At 44.7% G+C, this 20,938-nt stretch overlaps 1 protein-coding gene across 1 annotated transcript in view; it reads left to right on the forward strand.

Annotated features, from left to right (window-relative positions):
- Positions 1–20,938, forward strand: part of AGBL4 (AGBL carboxypeptidase 4) — a 1,393,122-nt gene that overhangs the window by 1,082,831 nt on the left and 289,353 nt on the right. The window contains exon 7 of the mRNA XM_073357770.1: positions 4,600–4,689. Coding sequence (XP_073213871.1) covers positions 4,600–4,689 — 90 coding nt within the window. The remainder of the gene's footprint in view (positions 1–4,599; positions 4,690–20,938) is intronic.

Here is a 20,938-nt window from a genome sequence, read left to right on the forward strand (position 1 = left end):
CCCTCCTCATGAAAAAGTTTTTCCTAATATCCAACCTAAACCTCCCCCACTGCAACTTGAGACGGTTACTCCTTGTTCTGTCATCTGCTACCACTGAGAACAGTCGAGATCCATCCTCTTTGGAACCCCCTTTCAGGTAGTTGAAAGCAGCTGAAAGTTGAACTCTGTGCACTCGGGAAGTGATGGCGAAAGAAACCTTGCTTTTCTTTATTTGAACTTCTTAAACACTCTGGCATCTGCTAAACAAGTCACGCCTTTCAAATCTCTATAATTTTAATTTTGAGTTTTGCAATTCCAAAATAGGGAGGATTCACAATATAAGATTGAAGTTTAAAGGAAGGCCATTTGTTTTTTGGGTAGCTGTATCAAATAGCAGTAAAGACAGGACCAGATACAGTTTCACTCATTTTGCCTTGAAGTCTGTTGCTCAATAGCTGCCTTTCAAAAAAGATGACTAAGTATCACACTGAAAGAGAGAGAGAGTGGAAAATACTATCACTGCGTGGGTTAAGGAGAACTCCATGGTTGCAAAAACTGGACTTATTTTAAAGTGTAAAATTTGTGTTTCAGTGTTTGCAAGATACAACTTGGGAAAGTTACAAGACTGAGAATATGTGATCCATACAAACATAGAAATGGTGGTGGGACTGGCTGTATTGGGGATTGGTAATGTGATACATGTGTAACGGGGTACTGGCCCTTTAAGGCTAGAGAGGGTAGTTACCCTGTTCCATGTCTCCCGACAGGCAATTGAAGCAATCATTGGGAGAGAGGAACGTGGTCTGGGGAAGAGTTGGTGTATGGGAGAGGGAAGGTATAGGGCCATCACAAACCATTGTTGCATTGCTCCTTTTAAGGGTCTGGGACCAGGAGGGTTCCTTTAAGGGCCTACAGGGTCACAGGCCAGAAGGGAGTGCCCTGGGACAGCACCATCTACGGTGAGATTTTCAGGTGTAAATTGCTGCTCTGATTCCAACCCAAGGTCAGAAAAGAATGAAAGCTGTTATTAGATATGGGCCTCAGGTATATAAAGTTCAGATCCCAGCCTGAAATTCTCAAGACTATGGGTGTTAGGTCTGAACCCAAATGTCAGTCTCTTGTCTTTGCTATCTGACAGCTGTTGGATGGACTACAAGAAAAAGGTATGGCACTCGTAGTCCAGTAACCTGTGGACAGGTGTCCACATCAACCCTAATTGGTCCCCTGATTGCCAGCCTCTGAAGGGAAGCTGAACTATTGAACAGGCCGATGGATACTGAACTTGTGTCTCCCGAATCATCATGTCTCTTCCAGGTTAGAGTTCAGGCATACCTAGAGGGTAGCACAGGTGAGCCTGCATCTTGTGCTGGATCTGTTAAACAGAGAAATGTGCTTTCCACAGCTAACTAGCCAGCATCTGTCACAAGCACTAGCCGCATTTAAAAGACAATACCAATATGCTTAAGCCCAAAAGTTACTTTTAAAGACAATCTTCCAAAATGTAATTTTTAAGAAAAATGTTTATAAAAGATAACGTCATGACTTTCTAGTGCAGGTGCAGGGGTGGCCAACCTCTGGCTCTGGAGCTACATGCGGCTCTTGAGAAGTTAATATGCGGCTCCTTGTACAGGCACCGACTCCGTGGCTGGAGTTACTGGTGCCAACTTTCCAATGGGCCGGGGGGTGCTCACTGCTCAACCCCTGGCTCTGGCCCTACTCCACCCCTTCCCGCCCCCTCCCCTGAGCCGGCCGGGCCCTCGCTCCTCCCCTTCTCCATCAGAGCCTCCTGCATACCACGAAACAGCTGATCGGGAGGGAGGGGGAGGCGCTGATCGGCCGGGCTGCTGACATATTACTGTGGCTCTTTGGCAATCTACACTGGTAAATTCTGGCTCCTTCTCAGGCTCAGGTTGGCCACCCCTGTTCTAGTGGGAGGGTGGTGGGATTTCGGTTTAGATGTTTTCCTGCAGGTTCTGCAACGCAAACAGTGAGGAGTGAAACAGACTGTAAACAAAACTAAACTAACCAGACACCTAACAGTGATAAACAACACAAATAAAATAAGTAAATTGGTTTTAAAAAGTGCTTTCTATATGAGTACTCCAAGGTATTATTTAAGATCACAAGTGAGGACTTTTTTTAATATGTTTTTGCTCTTGACAATTTAATCATAAAATGAGAGAAAATCTGTATAGAAATTAACATGAAAATGTGTAAGTATATATTCCCTGTGATAAATACATTTCAAGAATATATATTTCAAGTATATTACAATATATTTCATGTCCACTGAATGCATCCAATGAAGTGAGCTGTAGCTCACCAAAGCTCATGCTCAAATAAATTGGTTAGTCTCTAAGGTGACACAAGTACTCCTTTTCTTTTTGCGAATACAGACTAACACGGCTGCTACTCTGAAACCTGTCATATTTCAAGAAGTTATTTACCAAATTCCATGTAGTAAGGAATTAACCCGTCCTTTGCAGCTCACGCAGTACTGACCCTCCCTAATGTGTATGGAGGAGGAGTGAAAGACATTTTATGGGGCTTGAAAGCAATGTCTCTATTGCTTTCAGTGGGCTTTGGATCAGGCCCCAAATGGGGAAGAATCTTTCCAGCATTAGAGGAAAATTAATCATCTACTAATCTTAATAATAATTATATATAGAGAAAGTGTGTGTGTGTATATATTATATAAAGTATTATGTATGTCATCTCAAAAGCATGGGGCAGAGTCTTACCTGGTGTAAATTGTCAACACCATTCAATTTTATTTTTATTTTTGTGTGATTAGCCGTGGTTGTATATACTGAGTTGAGTATCTGCCTCTTTAATGCTAGACATTTTTTTTAAATAGAAGAAAATGCAGCTCTAGTTACAGGAGATATCCTGGGCTTCTCTTTTCACTTGACAGAGTTGGGGGCTGATTTATCTCCTTCCTCCTGCATTACTCAGTGTTAATGCTAATGACACAGGGTGGTCATCAGGTTCTAGCTGATGTTCTTGCATTCTTTTCTGCTGCCTCCCACTTTTCTTCTGCAGACAGGGTTGCCCCCACCAGCTGCTACTTTTGTCAGAGACATTCTTTCTTCTATTTCTCTGCTTCTGGGGCTCAAAAACACACCAGAGAGGAGTGACATTAGCATATCAAAGACTGAATTGATGGCTGGGTTGCAGGCTGGACAGCTGTAGGACATTTAGAGGGACTAAAGAAATATAAAAGAATCCTGCTATGGTCTCTGGTCCAATTGCCTCCAGAGAAGAACGGAAAACGTACTGATTATTATTATTTTTTTGTCATCGTGGGTTTAGATTTGCCACTGGCTGGGATTAGAATGTCTGTAAACAAGAAAATTAAAAAAAAAATAATTAGGATTCACAATTTGCTTGCTAGTAGAAGAGCCATATTTCTCTCCCTGTGTTTTGTATGTACATACTCTGTGTGAGAGTAATTAAAAATTCATTGTGAATTTTAGATTTATTTGTTTTATATTTTAAAACTTTTTGTCTACTTGAAATGGATTAAACTGAAAACAGAGATGTCTGTCACAATTTTGTCTTGCTGGTTTTAGTGTTACCCCTCTTGAGTGTTTTAGATCTAGATGAGATGTGTACCTGAGGTCCTGACCTCATATGGTCATCAAAATTCCCATGGTCCTTTTTGCAAGAGTGTATTTTTTATTGCCTGTTTGTAAGCACTGTCCCTGTGGCAAACTGAAGAAAACATGCCCTCTGCCCCACAGAGTTTACAGTTTTAATAGACAGTCAGGACAATATAGTTTGAAGTATTTTATTTTATTATCCCTACATAGGGGTTGAATAGTTAGATGTTAACCTTAGAGTCCTGGCTAAATTCTAACGGGGTGGTTACATTCTAACTACTAAAGCTCCCTCCCACCCTGTCTGTAATTTCAAATGGATACAGTAAAATTGTCATCCCTACCAACTCGAAACTGTTGTGCCATGTGCTGTTAAGTAGCTGTCCTGTTCCCGCCCAGAGGTGACTGCATTTCAGTGCAGGGTGAAGTGCTTTCTATAAAATGATTAGTCTCTCCAGTGTTCCTCAGTGCATCTAGTCCTTGTTTGTTTTGCATACTCTGCTGATTTTGAATATATCTGGTCTATGTTTTGATAGAGACAAAATCGGGCCAAAACAGTGAAAAAGAAAGCAGCGTCCATGCTAATAAATGTCATTTGCCAGCACTTTACCTTCCTTTGGCACCGTGCTAAATCTTGTATCAAGTGTAATGCAGGCTGCAATTGGCTTTACAATGTGAAGGGAAATGGAACCCCACTGCTTTTCTTGTAGCTCCAGGACATTTATCACAAGTGAGCGAGCAATTACAATGCAGTTAAACTCACTGTGGTAAATCTTGTTTTTAAAAAGGAAACTAACTTTGTTGTTGCAGCCTTGGCTTTGTGTCATTAGACTTGTGATCCTTGCTGTTGCACTGTCTTTCATAGGGCATGATATAAATAGCTAGCAATGCTGCTGTCATTAATTATAGATTATCCCCATGTATAATGGATGAACAATTTTAATAAAAGGATACGCTTTAATATTAATGGTCCTTTGTGTCCTGCATAGGGGACCCAATTTAAGGATTTTTTTTTTTTCAGTAAACCTGCGGACTGGAGCTGAGCAGAAAGTGGTGTTCATCACTGCCCGTGTCCACCCTGGAGAAACTCCCTCTTCCTTTGTATGCCAAGGTAAGTGTCTGCAGAGTCGCCATGTGGAATAAAAACCCAGTGATGGAGGTGTCTCTCTCCCAGGCTCTCTTTTTCCTTGGCCTCTCCTCCTTTGAGCATCTCACGCCAGTGCACTGTGGCCCTAGTAGCGCTGTCTAATTATAAGAAACAGTCTACTTGTCTGAAGGCGTTGTTCTGAGGAGCAGAGCTTTTGGTGGCTGACATGCACAAAGCATGTCTAAAAATAGAAAGAAAATTGCCCAGCTCGTGTTTGCAAGGGGTTGGAATCTGAGGATTCCAGGTAAAAATAATCCCAGTGTGTTTTCATGTAATTTCACTGTATAGGCTTAAAATATTTTAGTTTAGATGCCAAGGGATTGCAATGGGCCCCCAATATTGAATGCAATCCGTGGGCTGGATTCTTGGCTAGTGTAAATCAATGGAGTTATGCTGATTTACTGTATTAGAATCATAGAATATCAGGGTTGGAAGGGACCTCAGGAGGTCATCTAGTCCAATCCCCTGCTCAAAACAGGACCAATCCCCAACTAAAGCATCCGAGCCAGGGTTTGTCAAGCCTGACCTTAAAAACCTCAAAGGAAGAAGATTCTACCACCTCCTTAGGTAACACATTCCAATGTTTCACCACCCTCCTAGTGAAAAAGTTTTTCCTAATATCCAACCTAAACCTCCCCCACTGCAACTTGAGACTATTACTCCTCGTTCTGTCATCTGCTACCACTGAGAACAATCTAGATCCATCCTCTTTGGAACCCCCTTTCAGGTAGTTGAAAGCAGCTATCAAATCCCCCCTCACTCTTTTCTTCTGCAGACTAAACAATCCCAGTTCCCTCAGCCTCTCCTCATAAGTCATGTGTTCCAGTCCCCTAATCATTTTTGTTGCCCTCCGCTGGACACTTTCCAATTTTTCCACATCCTTCTTGTAGTGTGGGGCCCAAAACTGGACACAGTACTCCAAATGAGGCTTCACCAATGTCGAATAGAGGGGAATGATCACGTCCCTCGATCTGCTGCCAATGCCCCTACTTATACAGCCCCAAATGCTGAGGAACTGGCCCTGTTTATCAAGCAAGTCCCATCAGTCACCACTTACGCTGTGCTCATTATGTTGGCTGCTTACAATGCAGCAGATGGATTTGTGACTGGCCCTGTTGATTTGTAAAGGCCTTAATAAGAAACAACTGATATAGATTCAAGACGTTCTCCCTGTGTCCCTCATGGTGATGTCTCTCCTGCACCTCTCAAGCGAGCTATTGTTCCATAGGTTAGCAGATGTTGGAACTTTTTCCATAGTCCACTTGGATGTAGAGCTGCTTCTTCGACATCCACATCAATCTAACATTTCCACCTCAGGAGCCTCTTCTCTTTTAGTCACTGCTGGCCTCTGTGCTGGACCCCTCCCCGTGCTTAATAGTACTGATCTGTTTAGTTTGGCTAGTTAGGCTTCTGTGGTCTCCTCTACTCCACAGATGGATGGGGACAGAATCCTGGCGTCTGATGTGGAGAAAAGTGGAAAAGGGAGGTGGAGAGTACTATCTCTATTACACTTTTCCTTCCCTTTCTATACCTCTGAGGAACCCTCTCTCCAGGGGCTCCCTGACTGGAGACAACAGCTCACTGCAGCACCTTCCCTCCCACAACCCAGTGGAACCAATGTGGATAAATCAGGACTCACCCATTTTTTTTCCTGCTCTGCATTTCGAACCCCTCCTCTGTCAGGTGCATTCTGAGGGAACTGACTGGTAGAGATATTCACAACAGCTGTGCTGCCAGGAAGGCAGTCATGGAAACAGGATCCAAAGTGGAGGACCCTTGTCTTCATGCTGATCCTACACTTTCGTGGATCCCATGAGATCTGCTAATCTGGGGACTGGACCCCTTCTGCAGGACTGTGCGGCAGGGCAGGTAATGCCCTTCACCTGCCAGAACCGTGCCTAAGACTCACTGAATGGAGGTTCAGAGGGTGTTCCCATATCCTATGCTGGAGTAGCCAATATAGGAGATTATTGGGCACTTGGTATTTATTAATTAGCGTGTATTTATAACTGGATGCTGTATGACTTTGTTTGATGCTATGTGTAACTGTTTGTGTTGCCCCTGCTAAGTCTGGGCTGAGCCAGGCTGCTAGAGGGATGCTTTATAAATATTGTTTTATTGTTGTGATGAAATACTATTAAACTGGAAAGGAGCAAAATGTGCAGAAGAGGTGACAAATGTAGCCTGATGAAGGAACTAGATGGAAGTCATCTCTGATTGTGTTCCGGAAAGACTTTATGCTTTGGGAAGAAGAGTGGGAGTTGAGGGGCAGAGGGGGAGAAGAAAGCAAGCCAGTCTTGGAGAAACATATCAGAAGCTTGCTGTGACTGCCATTACAGTGCATGCTTGACTCGCTCAGCAGTGCAAGGATCTGAGCTGAGTGAACTCCACCATGCACTGAGCCACTCTGCTCAGTGCAAATGAAGTTGCCTTGGGTGTATAATTAGTGTCAAAAGGAGTGATGGGAAATCACAGCTCCCCCCTCCCCTCCGGAAATGGAGTGCATTTCAAGTTCAGTTCGACATTGTTTCTGACATTGCCAAAAGTAAAATGAGGTATTAGCTTTAGCTTTGGAAATTTTTGTGGAAGAAATCGGATCCCTTGGTAGTTAAGCTCCTGGAGTGAGAGCGAAGTTTTTTCGAAATCTTGTTAGACATTTTGGCAGAGTTCGATATTTCAGTTTAATATCTGAATCCAAACCCAGTGCATTCAGCACATGGCCGTTTTGCCTGGTTTACAAATTTCTCCTGGATGGTTTGCAGCGATTACACGTACAACCTGTAGCATGCAGATATGGCAGGCTAATCCCACAGATTAGATGGAGTGTGAATCTGGGTGCAGACATCATCTGATGTAGGGAGGGGCTGGGCTGTAGCTGCAAAGGCCTGAAGCAACAGCAAATGAAGGAAACAACCACCATTGAGAGAGGGAGGTTGTACAGTCAATTTCCCTTAAAATGTTTGTTTTTGTTTCTCTCAGTCTTGGTTGTCTGATTTACTCAGAAACCCTCAGTTCAGTCTCCATGCCCTCACCTTCCTAATTCCTGCCTCCCACTCCATTCATCTCCCTTCACACCCCTTTACTGTGTCCCAATGTAACCCAGGCCTGCTTGGGGTGCTGCTCTGTCCCCTCTAGTGGCACCTAGAGAGCCCAGCTAGAGATGGATGACTCTGCTACAGCCTTGGCTAAGAGCCAGGTGGCTTTTAGTTCATGTATTAGAGGCACATACACTAAGCTTCTAAGGTCCCAGGTTTGATCCCACCGGCCTACGACCAGGGTCTGTCAGCGTTACATAAGCTTCGTGACTAACTGCCCTTGTCTGCAGTAGAGAACTCTGGCTAAACAGTCTCTCCAGTGCTAGCACCATTGTTTGGGGATCCTTGACATGCCTCTGTTGCCTTGTGGGTTTTTTTTTCCACCAGGTCACATTTAAATCTGGTCTGAGCACCAGTGAGAGTCCCAGTGTCAGAAAGACTTGGGCAGCTTGGGAGCTCAGAACATGTTTACCTGACACCAGAGCAGGACTGCCAGAAACTATCCAATTCACTAGGGCTAAGTCTACACAGCTCACAGCCATAAGCCTCCCAGCCCTACTTGCGGGGCTCAGCCTCGTTCTCTAAAATAGCTGTGTTGTCAATGCTCGGGCTCTGAAGCCTTGCAAGGCTTTACCAAAATCCCCTGGCGTAGACACAACTTCTGTGTCTCCTGCTGTCAAAAGTGTGTCTTTACATGCTACCCTCACGCGCACGTTCCTTGCCTCCCTCCCCCACAATACTTTCTCCTTCAGATATGCTCCTCCCAGAAGGGTTTTGAAAACCCCCGTCCTGCCCGCCATCCAGAGCGGGAGTGAGGAAACGGAAAAGGAAAAACACATAAATGGAACTAACAAAGCGTGCCCTAAATGTCCCTGCTCCTTGGGCTTGCCATCTGTGTGGCCTGTTTAGATTAGAAGCTCTTTGAGGCAGGGAGATTCTTTTTGTTGTCCTACTTTCCTTCAAAATGGCCACCATACTAGCACTATGGAAATAATGATTACGGCCTACTCAAAGGAGATTTGGTAACTTGGGTCAGGAGACTCCAGTATAAAGGATTTTTTTTTTTTTTTTACTTCCGACCCTGAGGTGAAGTGAGAGTCAAGGGGGCACTATTATTAGTCTTGGCCCACTGTAACAGAAAGGATTAATCTGTCACTTCGGTAAGAGAATCCCAATGAGGCATACTTCTCCGTGTCTAGAAGGAAAATGGGACAATTCCTCGCCAGGTGTACATTCCTTTGCCTCCTAGAAATGGAGATCAGGTCGATGCAGCTTGAATTTACTGGAATATATCACTAAAACAATAATTTCATTTCATATTCTGGCACTTTGCATCCTGTAGTATCACAGGAAATCATGTTATTTCATGTCAGGTCCTAATATATCACTGTACGGCTTACTGCATGGGGCAATGGCACAGGAGCTGATCCGTTGTAAACTACTGCATCTGAATTTTTTCTTGAGAAGCAAAGTCATTTCTTTTAAATGCGTACCGTACTGGCTGTCAAGCAGCTAGACAGGCAAAATGGGCAGGAGGCAAGCACTGACCAGTAGCAATAGTGAGTAGTCTGGGAGCAGGGGATGTAGTAGTTTATAGGCAACTGGAATTAAATGGGAATATTTGCCTCTTGCAAGTTGAGTCCATCAGCTAGTAGTCAAACCAAGGGCAGATCTAACACGCTAGGAGCCCTATGTATCACTCTGATGGCACAATGGATAGTTAGAAGTGAATCTAAGGGACTCCAAATTAATCTAATTTACATCTTCTACTGACCTCTCAATAGATTATTCCTGCCTATTTCTGTAGGGTTCTTTTTCAGTGCTTGCCACTGTAGTGTACAAGTGTACTATGTTACAAAGTGTACAGACAAGGATCTCTCTCTGGCCTGAAGAACTTCTGTTTTCTTGTTCGTTACGGTGGGAGGTTTATGTCAAAGACAGCTAGGCTGCTTCTGTGAGACTCCCACCCACTTACTGACGTACACCTCCTTCCCCATCCTTTCTGAATTTCCCCTAGTGAGTCTAAGGAAGTCCAGAACTGGTGTGATTTATATGCCAAGGGACAGGCAGAGAGGGCTGTAGCATGAAAGGCAACTAACAGGAGAGTTTAATCCACACCGTGTTACATCCTCCCCTTCTTTGGCATGTAAAATACTCTCTCACAGACAAGTAACTTATACCACCCTTCCCCATCATCTCTGAACGTACATTACCCACAGAGGAGACCTGAGCCAGGATCTTTGTAGTCTGTTTCCCGTGGCTCCACAAAGGGAGCCAAAAACGGTTCCTGCTGCTGGCTGAGCTGGTACAAAACGATACAAATTCTTTTTCAGCTGAAAGTTGCTTTGTGCTGATGCTGCTACAACAGCTCCCTTTAAAAGCTTTTTTTTTTTGTAAGCAAGGGCCCTTACTCCTGCAAATGTCATCAAATATCCTGGGCTTGGATGTCATCCCTCTGTTTCCTGGGCAAATACTAGCAGCCCAGCCAGACCTCCCAAGAATCCATCAAGTAGTTCATCCAGCCACCCATCCAACGAACGACAACAAATGCTTTAATAATTTCACAGTTGCTGCAGCTGCCAGGATACTAACCCTGAGCTTACTTCCTAAAAATAAAAAGAAGACTCTTGAATGACCTCTTCAGATTTATGAAGAATCTTTTGTGTCTCTCCCCCCCACCCGACCTCTTTATAAAAACTAAAACAGTACTTTAGGATATGTGGGGTTTTTGTAAACCTTTCCTTTAATGCTTAATAACCTATACAGTACATCTAAGTGTGTATACCTGCCTTATCACTCAAAGAAAAACAATGCCATAAATCTTTGGTTGCTAGGCTTGTCAGAATTGTTGCTGTTGGGTGGGTGGGCGGGTGAGGAGTAGGTTGGAAGGTAGGCGTCTGTATTATTTTCCAGTATTATTATGTGTGTGTATTTTTACACCGTTTTCAGTCTGTTCTTCTGCGGGTGCTGGGTTTCACAGGCCGTTTTCGGCTCAGCTGGAGCCAATGCTGCTCAGTGAGGGTCTAGCAGCAGGGAGATCAATGGAGTTAGTGCTCCCCTTATAGGCTGAATTCATCGCTCGTGCTGGTGTCTCTCACAACTGGATTTGCTTCCTTCTCCTTGTGAAATGACACAAGAATTGATCGTTTCTCCGACAAGTGATTTTTGGAATCTGTTCTTACCCCCGCAAAAAATTAACTTAAAGAAAAGAGTCAGTATTTTCCACATTTGCTCCTCAGGGCAAATAACTCATTGGCTCTCACTGATATGAATTCTTATGGTGAAATAATACCAAAAGAGGACATATTATCCATCCAAAAGCCACCCCCAGAACCTTTACAGTGGCTCTGATGTCACCTGATATCTGGTTGTGTGCTGAGGGAGTTTTGTGTCACATTCCAAGAACTGTGTTTGTATTGTGTTTGGAGTCTTGATTTTTCTTTTCTTTGGGAGAAAGAGGGCATCACATGGGTGTTCATGTAGATGGAGAGTGGCACTGGTCCCGTGATGGTCAGCATGGTAAAGTCCATGCTTTATGCCTTATTTTTTGCACCAGTTTTTGTGTGTAGTCTTCGCATATTTTAGCAATGTACATATATGCATAGCTTCCTCCTCGCCTTAGTGTGTTTTGTTAGCAGGTATCTGGTCTGGTTCAGTGCATCATCTAATGCTAAAGGGCTTCTGACTCTTCAAATTTTAATGGCACATAAATGAGGTTTCAAGCCTTGTAAATTACAGCTTGCAGAGGCGTTGCACTGAATCACTAAATCTCCCTAAGCAGCTTCCCTTGTTTGCTTCCTTTGTTAGGCATTTGCCAGTATGGCACCCACCACAAAGTCTGACTCCAAAAAAAATGAAAATCTGCGCCCTGAGCTTCTGGCTTGAATATACTCTGCCAGGCTGGGATCCAGCTCCCTCAGAAGATGCAGTGCAAGAGGGTAGGGAGGCGCAGATCTCATCTTGAGCTCACCACAGTTTGACCTTGAGCTGACATTGAAGTGTACAATCTGAAAGGGGCACAGCCGCTCCGAGGCAGCGAGCTGAAGAAAAACAGACACTGTTATCCACACAAGAAGTGGAGCCAAAATGGCTTTTAGATCATTATTTAGGCGACTGCACCCTCACTATACCAAGTTTGGTCAAGTGGCATGAAATGAGAATCTGGGCTATGAAAGGCATGGGTTTTGTTAACATTTTTATGTCTTTATTTTGAGCTAGTATCCTCTTGCCATCACGGTTGAGAAAAAAAATAGGAACATTTCTAATAAAAAGTTGATGTGGAATTTATAGAGGGTTGGAGGGTCATGGACTAACTTCTGTAAGAGAGATGTCTTTCTGCCAGTCTCCTTCTCGGGGTTTGTTGTACAGCAGTTCACTCAGCTGGCTGAGAGTTGAACTTTCCCTCTACGGGATGAAGGTGCTCTCTCTTTCCATCCAAATGATTCTGGGTATTTTATTCCCAGAGAGATTCCAAGATGGTGGCAGTTTTCCAGTTCATTTCACAAAGACATTACCTTAGAACTTACACGTGGGGAACTGATCCCCATGGGAACAAATAAGACAGCAGAATGCCATTGCACTGCAACCAGCGGAATTATTTTCCCATGTAACTTATCCTTAGGAAAAAATAGCACCACATGTGACAAGATGGAAATCTGGCAACTTTTGAGTCTTGCTGTTCGTGTTTAAAATTTCTTCCAACAATTCCTGCCTACCTTTAGCACACTTAAAAAGCAAGAAGGGCTGCATTCTCATTAAACAGCTGCTCCTCCCCCCAGTTAACAGAAAACTCTGAACTCTAAGGCAGAAAGTGACATTACCAACAAGAGGGGAAGGTATGTTTTTGAAGTGCAAGAGCAAATATGACTAAGGAGGCCTTTTCTTCCAGAAAGAAACTTTTTGAAATATAATGCTTTCTAGGAACTATTTTTTCACACAACGCACAGTCAACCTGTGGAACTCCTTGACAGAGGATGTTGTGAAGGCCAAGAAGGGTTCAAAAAAGTAGGGTTCAAAAAAGAACTAGCTAATTCATGGAGGATAGATCCATCAATGGCTATTAGCTAGGATGGGCAGGGATGGTGTCCCTAGCCTTTGTTTGCCATATGCTGGGAATGGGCAACAGGGGATGGATCACTTGATGGTTACCTGTTCTGTTCATTCCCTCTGAAGCGCCTGGCATTGGCCACTGTCAGAGGACAGGATCCTGGGCTAGATGGACCTTTGGTCTGACCCAGTGTTTCTGTTCTTATGTTCTTTGTGAGGCTGTCCCCCCCCTCGATCCTTCCCAGCTGAGAAGCAAAATCTCTCAGTGAAATGTAACAGAGAAGTGTACAGATTTCTTTACAGGATTTTAAACCACTCAGTATTTTAACTGCAAAAGAATGAATATTGAACAAAATACTGAGCCTAGAAAGGGCCTATTATAGTAGCCCCAATACCTTCAGAACTTTTCAAGGCCCTGTTTGCTGCCCTTCATATTATGTTTAATTTATGTTTGGATGAATGCCTGGATTTGAATCAATTCTAACCCAGTTCTAGGTATTTTATGCATGTAGTACTCAATATAATAGCAAACCAAATCTCCATCACTTAGTAGGGTGACCATCCGTCCCGTTTTTAAAGGGACAGTCCCATTTTTTGGGACTTTTTCTTATACAGGCGCCTATTAACCCCCCACCCCATCCCCTGTCCTGTTTTTTCACAGTTGCTATCTGGTAACCCTATCACTTGACCATCTTTTCTGCCCCAAAATTAGTCTTACCTGTATAGTGTGCACAACTACATGCATGCCATTTGCACTCCTCCCTGCTCATGCCAACGGATTCTCAATGTTCCCCCAGAATTAGGTACTGTTCCTTCAGGAACCAACCTCTGCTGCAGACATAGTTGCAGGAGTTTCCATTTCTTCCTTGCAATGAGGCTGAGTTACAATGTTCCGAGCTGGATCTAAATTCAGTGGGTCCTCATGCAGGCCTCACAAATGTTCTTGCTAAGCCCTTTGTCTCCAGGGAAGGAGGAGGGGTAGCTCTGTGCTGTTGAGCAAGCTACCAGTGAGCGAAGGGAAAAGTGATTTCGCTGAACATGCAAATGTTGACTTCATGGCCCCTTGACCTACCTGCCCCTTTAGGGGTGACTTGCGTAGCAGGGTCAGAAGGAGCATAGAATCATAGAATATCAGGGTTGGAAGGGACCTCAGGAGGTCATCTAGTCCAACCCCCTGCTCAGAGCAGGACCAATCCCCAATTAAATCATCCCAGCCAGGGCTTTGTCAAGCCTGACCTTAAAAACTTCTAAGGAAGGAGATTCCACCACCTTCCTAGAATATGCATTCCAGTGTTTCACCACCCTCCTAGTGAAAAAGTTTTTCCTAATATCCAACCTAAACCTCCCCCACTGCAACTTGAGATCATTACTCCTTGTCCTGTCCTCTTCTACCACTGAGAATAGTCTAGAACCATCCACTCTGGAACCACCTCTCAGGTAGTTGAAAGCAGCTATCAAATCCCCCCTCATTCTTCTCTTCTGAAGACTAAACAATCCCAGTTCCCTCAGCCTCTCCTCATAAGTCATGTGTTCCAGACCCCTAATCATTTTTGTTGCCCTTCGCTGGACTCTCTCCAATTTATCCACATCCTTCTTGTAGTGTGGGGCCCAAAACTGGACACACTACTCCAGATGAGGCCTCATCAATGTCAAATAGAGGGGAATGATCACGTCCCTCGATCTGCTCGCTATGCCCCTACTTATACATCCCAAAATGCTATTGGCCTTCTTGGCAACAAGGGCACACTGTTGACTCATATCCAGCTTCTCGTCCACTGTCACCCCTAGGTCCTTTTCCGCAGAACTGCTGCCTAGCCATTCGGTCCCTAGTCTGTAGCTGTGCATTGGGTTCTTCCGTCCTAAGTGCAGGATTCTGCACTTGTCCTTGTTGAACCTCATCAGATTTCTTTTGGCCCAATCCTCCAATTTGTCTAGGTCTTTCTGTATCCTATCCCTCCCCTCCAGCGTATCTACCACTCCTCCCAGTTTAGTATCATCCGCAAATTTGCTGAGAGTGCAATCCACACCATCCTCCAGATCATTTATGAAGATATTGAACAAAACCGGCCCCAGGACCGACCCTTGGGGTACTCCACTTGATACCGGCTTCCAACTAGATATGGAGCCATTGATCACTACCCGTTGAGCCTGACAATCTAGCCAGCTTTCTACCCACCTTGTAGTGCATTCATCCAGCCCATACTTCCTTAACTTGCTGACAAGAATACTGTGGGAGACCGTGTCAAAAGCTTTGCTAAAGTCAAGAAACAATACATCCACTGCTTTCCCTTCATCCACAGAACCAGTAATCTCATCATAAAAGGCAATTAGATTAGTCAGGCATGACCTTCCCTTGGTGAATCCATGCTGGCTGTTCCTGATCACTTTCCTCTCATGCAAGTGCTTCAGGATTGATTCTTTGAGGACCTGCTCCATGATTTTTCCAGGGACTGAAGTGAGGCTGACTGGCCTGTAGTTCCCAGGATCCTCCTTCTTCCCTTTTTTAAAGATTGGCACTACATTAGCCTTTTTCCAGTCATCCGGGACTTCCCCGGTTCGCCACGAGTTTTCAAAGATAATGGCCAATGGCTCTGCAATCACAGCCGCCAATTCCTTCAGCACTCTCGGATGCAACTCGTCCGGCCCCATGGACTTGTGCACGTCCAGCTTTTCTAAATAGTCCCTAACCACCTCTATCTCCACAGATGGCTGGCCATCTCTTCCCCATTTTGTGATGCCCAGCGCAGCAGTCTGGGAGCTGACCTTGTTAGTGAAAACAGAGGCAAAAAAAGCATTGAGTACATTAGCTTTTTCCACATCCTCTGTCACTAGGTTGTCTCCCTCATTCAGTAAGGGGCCCACACATTCCTTGGCTTTCTTCTTGTTGCCAACATACCTGAAGAAACCCTTCTTGTTACTCTTGACATCTCTGGCTAGCTGCAGCTCCAGGTGCGATTTGGCCCTCCTGATAACATTCCTACATGCCCGAGCAATATTTTTATACTCTTCCCCGGTCATATGTCCAACCTTCCACTTCTTGTAAGCTTCTTTTTTATGTTTAAGATCCGCTAGGATTTCACCATTAAGCCAAGCTGGTCGCCTGCCATATTTACTATTCTTTCGACTCATCGGGATGGTTTGTCCCTGTAACCTCAACAGGGATTCCTTGAAATACAGCCAGCTCTCCTGGACTCCTTTCCCCTTCAAGTTAGTCCCCCAGGGGATCCTGGCCATCCGTTCCCTGAGGGAGTCGAAGTCTGCTTTCCTGAAGTCCAGGGTCCGTATCCTGCTGCTTACCTTTCTTCCCTGCGTCAGGATCCTGAACTCAACCAACTCATGGTCACTGCCTCCCAGATTCCCATCCACTTTTGCTTCCCCCACTAATTCTACCCGGTTTGTGAGCAGCAGGTCAAGAAAAGCGCCCCCCCTAGTTGGCTCCTCTAGCACTTGCGCCAGGAAATTGTCCCCTATGCTTTCCAAAAACTTCCTGGATTGTCTATGCGCCGCTGTATTGCTCTCCCAGCAGATATCAGGAAAATTAAAGTCAAATGCACTTTTCTGCCCTGCCTGTCCTTCCTGAACAGTTTATAACCATCCATGACAGTACTCCAGTCATGTGAGTTATCCCACCAAGTCTCTGTTATTCCAATCACGTCATAATTCCTTGACATCACCAGGACCTCCAGTTCTCCCTGCTTGTTTCCAAGGCTTTGTGCATTCGTATATAAGCACTTGAGATAACCTGCTGATCGCCCCTCATTCTCAGTATGAGGCAGGAGCCCTCCCCTCACAGACGTTCCTGCCTGTGCTTCCTCCCGGTATCCCGCTTTCCCACTTACCTCAGGGCTTTGGTCTCCTTCTCCCCGTGAACCTAGTTTAAAGCCCTCCTCACTAGGTTAGCCAGCCTGCTCGCAAAGATGCTCTTCCCTCTCTTCATAAGATGGAGCCCGTCTCTGCCCAGCACTCCTCCTTCGTGGAACACCATCCCATGGTCAAAGAATCCAAAGCCTTCTCTCCGACACCACCTGCGTAGCCATTCGTTGACTTCCACGATTCGACGGTCCCTGCCCCGGCCTTTTCCTTCCACGGGGAGGATGGACGAGAACACCACTTGCGCCTCAAACTCCTTTATCCTTCTTTCCAGAGCCACGTAGTCTGCAGTGATCCGCTCAAGGTCATTCTTGGCAGTATCATTAGTGCCCACGTGGAGAAGCAGGAAGGGGTAGTGATCCGAGGGCTTGATGAGTCTCGGCAGTCTCTCCGTCACATCGTGAATCTTAGCCCCTGGCAAGCAGCAGACTTCTCTGTTTTCCCGGTCAGGGTGGCAGATAGATGACTCAGTCCCCCGGAGGAGAGAGTCCCCGACCACCACCACCCGCCTCCTTCTCTTGGGAGTGGTGGTCGTGGAACCCCCCATCTCAGGACATAGCATCTCATGCCTTCCAACCAGCAGAGTCTCCTTCTGCTTTCTCCCCCCAGACATATCATCTGGTCCACTCTCCGCAAAGGTACCTGTGGAGAGAACATGAAAGCGGTTACTTACTTGTGTCCGCATTGCTGGAACCCGGACATTCCCCCTTCTTCTTCTGGAGGTCACATGTTGCCAAGCTTCTTCACTGGCCTCTTGGCTCCGCTGTGCAACCTGCTCTAAATCTTTAGAGCTTTGTGCCCGTAGAAGCATATCCTGACTTTTGTCCAGAAAATCCTCAGTTTCTCGTATGCAACGCAGGGTCGTTATCTGTTGCTCCAGACCTTCAATCTTCTCTTCCAATATAGAGACCAGCTTGCACTTTGTACAGACAAAGTCGCTTCTGTCCTGTGGAAGAAAGACAAACATGGCACATCTAGTGCAGGTCACAACAGCTGAACCCCCCCCCTCCCCCTTTCCATATCACCTTCCTACTATGAGCTTCCTCAGAGAAGTTGGCAAGATGTAAGCCTCACTGGGCTCACTCCAGGTGTCATAAATATAAAGGGAAGGGTAAACCCCTTTGAAATCCCTCCTGGCCAGGGGAAAGCTCCTCTCACCTGTAAAGGGTTAAGAAGCTAAAGGTAACCTCGCTGGCACCTGACCAAAATGACCAATGAGGAGACAAGATACTTTCAAAAGCTGGGAGGAGGGAGAGAAACAAAGGGTCTGTGTCTGTCTGTAGTCGTCTTGGCCAGGGACAGAACAGGAATGGAGTCTTAGAACTTTTAGTAAGTAATCTAGCTAGGTATGTGTTAGATTATGATTTCTTTAAATGGCTGAGAAAAGAATTGTGCTGAGTAGAATAACTATTTCTGTCTGTGTATCTTTTTTGTAACTTAAGGTTTTGCCTAGAGGGGTTCTCTATGTTTTTGAATCTAATTACCCTGTAAGATATCTACCATCCTGATTTTACAGGGGGGATTTCTTTATTTCTATTTACTTCTATTTTTTATTAAAAGTCTTCTTGTAAAAAACTGAATGCTTTTTCATTGTTCTCAGATCCAAGGGTTTGGGTCTGTGGTCACCTATGCAAATTGGTGAGGCTTTTTATCCAACATTTCCCAGGAAAGGGGGGGTGCAAGTGTTGGGAGGATTGTTCATTGTTCTTAAGATCCAAGGGTCTGGGTCTGTAGTCACCTAGGCAAATTGGTGAGGCTTTTTACCAAACCTTGTCCAGGAAGTGGGGTGCAAGGTTTTGGGAAGTATTTTGGGGGGAAGGACGCGTCCAAACAGCTCTTCCCCAGTAACCAGTATTAGTTTGGTGGTGGTAGCGGCCAGTCCAAGGACAACGGGGGTAATATTTTGTACCTTGGGGAAGTTTTGACCTAAGCTGGTAAAGATAAGCTTAGGAGGTTTTTCATGCAGGTCCCCACATCTGTACCCTAGAGTTCAGAGTGGGGGAGGAACCTTGACACCAGGCGAACTCCCAGGCAAACTCCTGCTGTGTGCTGCTCTGCTGTTCCCCGCTGCTCAGCTGGTTCACCGCCGCTCAGCTGGTTCGCGAAGCTCTGGCTATTTTTAAACAGCCAGGCTTCCCTGAAAGAAACGGTTTCAGAGCAGTCCTAGGGCTCAGGAGTTCAGAGAGTGTGATTATACCTTATGCGTTTGCCAGCCACAAACAGGGTGGCTTCTTCCCCTACAAGGTGATAGGGTATGATGTGTGTCTTTAAAATGGCTGCAGTACACAAATATGTTAAAAATGGCCATTTTGGCCACCATGTGGTGCTGGAGTTGGTGAATTCTGCCTGACACATTCATCTGATTTTCCAAGTCAGTTCACTTTGCCCTAAAATCCATGTTGGGTGATTGATTAAAGGAGAAGCCAATATGTCTGACTTTATATTTGTCACTGACCAGTTAACTGCAATCCAAGGAAAGGCTCTTTGTTTCCTTCCAAAGAATGCTTTTTTTTTTTAAGTGAAGAATCCAAAATTCAGGATTAGTCTAAGCAACCCCCCATCCTCTCCCTAAGTTGCTTCTCCATTTATTTTTTATTCTTTCATCTGTGTACAGCAGCAGTTCAGATGTTGGGATTCATACTGAATTCTAAAACAGATCAATTTTTCCCACTTATAAGCAAATCTAGCAAATTGGCGTGACCCAAGCTGGCAAGGGGTGAGGGGACCCTGGCTAAGAGGATAGACTTATTGTGGATTTAGATTACATTTTGGAGAATACTGTAGTTTTGCAGTGGATTAGAAAGGACCCATGGGGAGAAAGAACTAAATTAATTATTTTCCTACCTGCAGCCTGCAAGCTGTAATCTCAAAATGATGGTATCAGTGCATCAGGGTAAAGGAGTAAATTCAGCTTGAGGGAGTCTTATGCAGCTGCCTGACCTAATTTTGTCCTAAATAAATGCTCACAGAAGTGCAGATACTGTGTCTTTTGCTGTGGTCCAATGATGCTAACATAGGGGGTTCACTTAAAGCAGCATTTCAGATGGCCAGTGGCAGATGGCTTTATAAACCTAGGTACTGACCAGCCATATAAACCCATGCGGCTACCTCAGCTCCATCATCCCTGCTAGCTCGAAGAAATGGGAAGCAATATCTTATACTCTAGAAGTGACTTTTAGACTAGAAAAAGGGGACACAATTGAACATGCATCGGTGTTAATCATGCTATTCATCTTCAGACCCCTGGGGAGGGGGGCAGTGGCTGACACTTATGTCATAACTTAGCACTTAAAAGCAGAAAGGGTTCATGATGGATATGAGATGAATTCATGTTCCCTTTTTCTAGAGGTTCAGGAAACCTACTGATGGTCTGAAACAGGCAAAGACAACCTCACAATGAGCTGTAGAACACTTTCAAAGATGCTAGGCTGCATTCATCCTTCTCATGAAGAGAACTGGCTATTTGTTTTGTTTGTTAAAGTACATAGCTCCTAAGCTTTAATAGAAAGGGAGAGACACTCGCCTTTACTTCTCAAAGCAGAATGAAAACCATTATTGTGTGTTCCCCATAAATCTCTTGGCTGGGATTGCACTGTGAAGTATCCCACAAAAGAGAGGTTGTTCTGTGAATAATAAGTAAGTGTGTGTGTGTGTGTGTGTGTGTTACACATCATTAGAGCAACAGAGAAGGAGGCTACTCTAAGATGTTGTTAATGGAAAAGGAGCTTCTTCCAAAGTCCCATTATAAAGTTTGACATTAGTCCTAGCAAGACACCAGAAGCTTTGAATCTAGCCACTGTACTGATCTGACAAGACATTGAATTAGTTTACTGAGCTTGAGATGTTCTGGAACAAGGTTTAAATGTCTCCCTCTACACAGTGACATTGTACATTTATTACCAGGTTTGCTTTAATCGGTTAATTATTTTAACAGTTTTGTGCAAATGCTTACAGCAGACTGTTTGACTATCTCTGGTTTAACTTTTACAATAATCAGACAGGTGAAAAAGTCCTTTAGTCCCTCAATCATGCGACTGGAGGAAAGTTTCACTGTAATATGCATCAGGCAACATTGCCCAGGCCCTTTACCAATTCAGGTCTCTATAAAAAGGTTTTTGGTTTAGTCCTCAAATCTTGTTTGCTGACCCATATTCACCTACACCATGCCTTTTCCCCAAAGATTGTTCACAGCCCTGAATACAGCCACCTCTCAGGTGGAGTGCACCATCTTTATAACAGCTCACGAGTACCCAACTCTCTTG

Source organism: Lepidochelys kempii, chromosome 8 (assembly GCF_965140285.1).
Source record: "Lepidochelys kempii isolate rLepKem1 chromosome 8, rLepKem1.hap1, whole genome shotgun sequence".
Taxonomy (NCBI): Eukaryota; Metazoa; Chordata; order Testudines; family Cheloniidae; genus Lepidochelys; species Lepidochelys kempii.